Here is a 4,599-nt window from a genome sequence, read left to right as displayed (position 1 = left end):
TTGCCGTCTCCCAGTCTGGGCTTCATCACTCAGAGGGAGAGCAAATCGATTCTTTGTCTGGATAGGCCAGAAAATGTGACAATTCAAGTCAGCTCCCATAAGGGGGACTTAACATCTAAGAATGAAAATACACATGCTTTATAATGATATACTGTTTGTCATTCAGCCAGGGTTGGACTCTTTTGATATATTTTAATTGACTAATATACAAAAAGTTGAGGTTGTGCATTACAATAGGTAGCATATCTAGGCTACTAGTCTGTACAGGCTCAAATAAAGTAATTGACTTGACCAGTGGCTCTGCTTGTGTACCAGTTCATTTGAGCCTGGGCTTGGTGGCCGGGGCTCTGGGGCTGATCCTGACCCTGTGTCTGTGTGAGCAGCGCAGGACATCTCCCCTCATGTAGCCCCTCAGGCACCAAGTGGGGATATCAGTTATAATGACAAGGTGTGTTTTTAAAAGGGACATAACATTTGGTGTTCTCTTGTGCTTCATCACTGTAGACTGGATTCAGCCACACGGACTGCAAGAGCTTGATAAGAGTAAACGCCACCAAAGGGTTTGCCATAGCAGCTGATGGTCCATTGTACACCTCACTGTGCAATTCTGACACCTTTGCAGTTATAAGTTAGAGAGAAGACTTCACTCTACGGTAATACCATGATAGATGGACAAGGGGGAGACAACCATGCAATGATATATGCATGAGGCTTTCCATGGAAATCAACCTGCCCCTAGAATGCATTTTGAGTTCATGATAGGCTAATAGTATATTTAATGAATTACTAATGTTAAGTTCCTTCTAGTTACCTAGAAGATAATAGTATCATGAAATTGTATGGAGCGGAATATAATAAAGGTAAAGAGTAAAAGTATCAATCATTTCACATTCTTTATATTAAGCAAACCAGACTGTATGATTTCCTTGTTATTTTAATTTACGGATAGTGAGGGGCACACTCCAACACAGAGACATCATTTACAAACAATGCATTTGTGTTTAGTGAGTCCGCTCTAGGAATGTAGTGGAGCAAAACTAAAAGTTGTCAAAAAGATAAATAGTAAATTAGAGATACCCCAAAAACTACTTAAGTGTTACTTTAAAGTATTTTACTTAAGTACTTTACACCACTGTATCTATCCAACTGTCACTCACCTTTTGATGTCTTCAAAGTCTCTCCGAATCATGTTCGATATCAGTTTCTAAATTATCAATAAGTTGGCTTTCAACATTCATGGCTTGTTTGACGTTCAATAAGGACGTATACATCTCACCAAAGATAATCGAATTGATTGTAAAACAGACTTTGTAAATGGATTTGAAATAATATAGCATTTTGCACGCACATTATGTCCTGGATGAAGTTTAAAATGTAAATGTTGCCTAAACTTGCAGCAGATTTTTGGTCGACTCTAATCGCCATTGTGGTCTTGCTGTAAAATTATGACATTTATGTCAATTTCTTAAATTAACTCAAAACTGTCCTACGTTAGGAAAGCTGCGCTTGACCGGTCCTGCCATTCTGTGTGATTCTCCCCCAATGTTCTATCTCAGCAGAGCACGAGCTGCTCTGACAGCTGAGATATGAGCAGTCATTACTTCACATCATCTGTCATCAGGAGGAATGTTTGAGAACGCTTGTTAATTTATTAATAACAATCTCATACATGAAGGTGCATGATTAATGAAAATTCATGTTACAGTAGGTAGGTATAGTAATTAGGAAAACTGGTTTTGCTCCAACTTTATAGCAACAGTTTGCACTTTGGAATTATAATGTGTTAATGAGCTCAGTCCCTCCGCCTTTCCACTCTACGTATATTAGTCTCATTAAATGGTTTTATAATAACTCTCTGAATGTCAAATAATCTAACCCTTATTGCTTTCAATATCAATCTTTTTATTTTGCCAAAGAAACTGCAAGTCTTCCTATGGGCGCACATTCATCTAGCCCGGTGGCTCAAGTTACAGTATCTGTGCACCAGCAACATGTCCACAACTTGACAAGTTTGGAATAATAATGACATCTGGTGTTCCAGTTTACTGTAAAGCAACCTTCTCAATGCCAAAGTAAGCTTCTGTGTTTGAAGAAAACGTTTTTTTAAAGACACCCCTTTCATCCAGCCAGGGTTTTACTCTTTTGAGATATTTTAATTGACTAATACACAGATTGGCCGGGGCTCTGGGGCTGACCCTTACCCCGTGTCTGTGTGGTGGCCGGGGCTCTGGGGCTGACCCTGACCCAGTGTCTGTGTGGTGGCCGGGGCTCTGGGGCTGACCCTGACCTTGACGCTGAACCTGTGTTTGTGTGAGCAGCACAGTACATCTCTCATCACGTAGCACCTCAAGCTCTCATCTCTCAGGCCATAGATGAGCGGGCTAAGGAAGCGCGGCAGCAGTATGAAGCAGAAGTAGATGAAGAAGGAGATGTGCTCGGCCAGCAAGCCGGAGTACACACTGATGAGGCTCTCTGTGACCGGTTGGGTGAAGGAGATCATGCACAGAAGTAGCTGAAAGCCGTGGAGCAGCACTGTATGCATGGCCTTGGCCACCGACGCCCGGTCCTGACGCATCTTCCTGGTCTCCAGCAGGATCCTCATGTAGGTGAACATGATGATGGCCAATACCACCGCGAAGAACAGCCCATTCAGGGACATCTTAAACAGTGTCTGGACAGGGGACGAGTTGAGCACCATGGTTCTGCAGAGCACCGGGGTGGAGAGGACATTCACGCCAGGCTGAGGCTTTCCCAGAGAGAAGTCCACAATGGGCAGGATGCAGCTGACCAGCCACAGGCTCAGGATGATGATCCAGATACGGTCAGCGTGCCAGGCAGCTGGACGCTGCAGAGGATAGAAGATGGCCACGTAGCGCTCCAGGGACATAGCTGCCAGGATCAGAGGGGTGTTGTGGAAGGTGGAGGTGGAGAAGAAGAGTAGAGGGGCACAGTAGACGATAGCAAACTTCACGTTGCCAACAATGAAGAGGAAGAGGAGGACAGAGGAGAGGAGCTGCAGAGTGTCATTGATCAGCATGTAGGCAAACAGGATGTATCGGGAGTTGTCCAGGAATTGTCTGTGGGAGGCGAAGGTGTGCAGCATGACCACAATGCAGTAGAGAAAGATGCAGAAGAAAGGGATCACCACACACACCTTGATTATCACAGACAGACTCTTCTGTGAGTTGATGGCATTGCCTGGAAGGTCGGTCAGATTCTGCATTTTTCAGTGTGGCCTGCTTGAGGAATGGTCATTGTTTTCAATTCTGAAATGTTGAAGAAAACAACGCCTTGATATACACACAGAACAACAATTCATGACAATATACTGGATCCCAAAGATGAATAAGAAGTCATGAACTAACCTCAACTTGTCCTCTGATGGAGAACGTAAAGGTTTGGGAGGGATGGGTTGTGGATTTATACATTTTCTCCATAGCACCACCATGATGCAAGACAGAGGCATTCCCTTTTCCAAACATCTCAAGGGATAAATTAATTTCATGCCATTGTCATAATGTTCATAATTATTGCTTATTCCTCAACAGAAAAAAGGTCTCGTGTTTAACTTTTACTTAGGGAACTCATTAGAAGTAATAATAACATAGTATAGTCATTAAATTGATGCTTTGAGCAATTATATGGCCCATGCAAGAAGCAAGAACCTTGCTCCATCCAACTTAGCTAACAGAGCCATCTTCACTCAGTTTAAGTAATTTGTGCAAAATCATATACATTGTCTTCAGAAAGTATTTACACCGGTTGACTTTTTTGATATTTTGTTGTGTTATAGCCTGAATTAAACATTTATTCCATTTAGATTTTGTGTCACTGGTTTACACACAATACCACATCATTTCAAAGTGTAATTCTGATTTTCACATTTTCTACAAATGAATAGAATTGAAAGCCGAAATGTCTTGAGTCAATAAGTATTCAACTCCTTTGTTATGGCAAGCCTAAATAAGTTCAGGAGTAAGAATGTACTTAACAAGTCACATAATACGTTTCATGGACTCACTCAGTATGCAATAATAGTGTCACATGTTTTTTTAACGACCAGGGAGGTTTTCCAATGCCTTGCAAAAGGCACCATTGTTAGATGGGTGAAAACAATAATAAAAAGCAGACATTGAATATCCATTTGAGCATGGTGAAGTTATTAATTACACTTTGGAAGGTGTATCAATACACTCAGCCTGTACAGAATAAAAAAATATTCCAAAACATGCTCATGTAAGTAAAACTGCTGAAAATATTGCTAAGAAAAAAATGTTATGTCATGAACAGTGATGATCTGCCATTCAGGACAGGTGGGGCAGAGCAAATAAAAAAATGTTTTGCATGTTATTTTGACATTAATACCTGTCACATATCCGTTTGCAAACAATGTAATAAAATAGATGTTTAATAATTGAGTTAATGAAGCCTCCATACAAACATGGTCTCTCTTTTGCTTTCTTGAGTAAGGCAGCTCCAAAATCCAGGTGTTTCAGCCTAGCTCAGTGCTTTCTGTGGTGGTGGGACCAAATACGAAGCGTAGGGGTTGGTAATGTTCTCTAGTTGCACCGTGATTGGCTCAGTGTTCTGTCACTCATG

The 4,599-nt window shown here is 41.5% G+C and overlaps 1 protein-coding gene across 1 annotated transcript; it reads right to left on the bottom strand.

The window, feature by feature from the left end:
- Nucleotides 1–316: 316 nt before the first annotated feature.
- On the bottom strand, nt 317–3,223 carry LOC110503356 (odorant receptor 131-2-like). The gene is made up of 2 exons (XM_021581719.3): nt 2,346–3,223; nt 317–410 (listed from the first exon to the last, which is right to left on the bottom strand). The coding sequence occupies exons 1-2, from the start codon at nt 3,221–3,223 to the stop codon at nt 317–319; spliced, it is 972 nt and encodes a 323-aa protein (XP_021437394.3).
- Between the last annotated feature and the right edge of the window lie 1,376 nt (nt 3,224–4,599).

This window comes from Oncorhynchus mykiss, chromosome 24 (assembly GCF_057628025.1).
Source record: "Oncorhynchus mykiss isolate SJ-2025 chromosome 24, ASM5762802v1, whole genome shotgun sequence".
NCBI classification, from domain to species: Eukaryota; Metazoa; Chordata; class Actinopteri; order Salmoniformes; family Salmonidae; genus Oncorhynchus; species Oncorhynchus mykiss.
The sequence above is the reverse complement of the archived record's forward strand: the minus strand, read 5'-3'. Positions and strand labels throughout refer to the sequence as shown.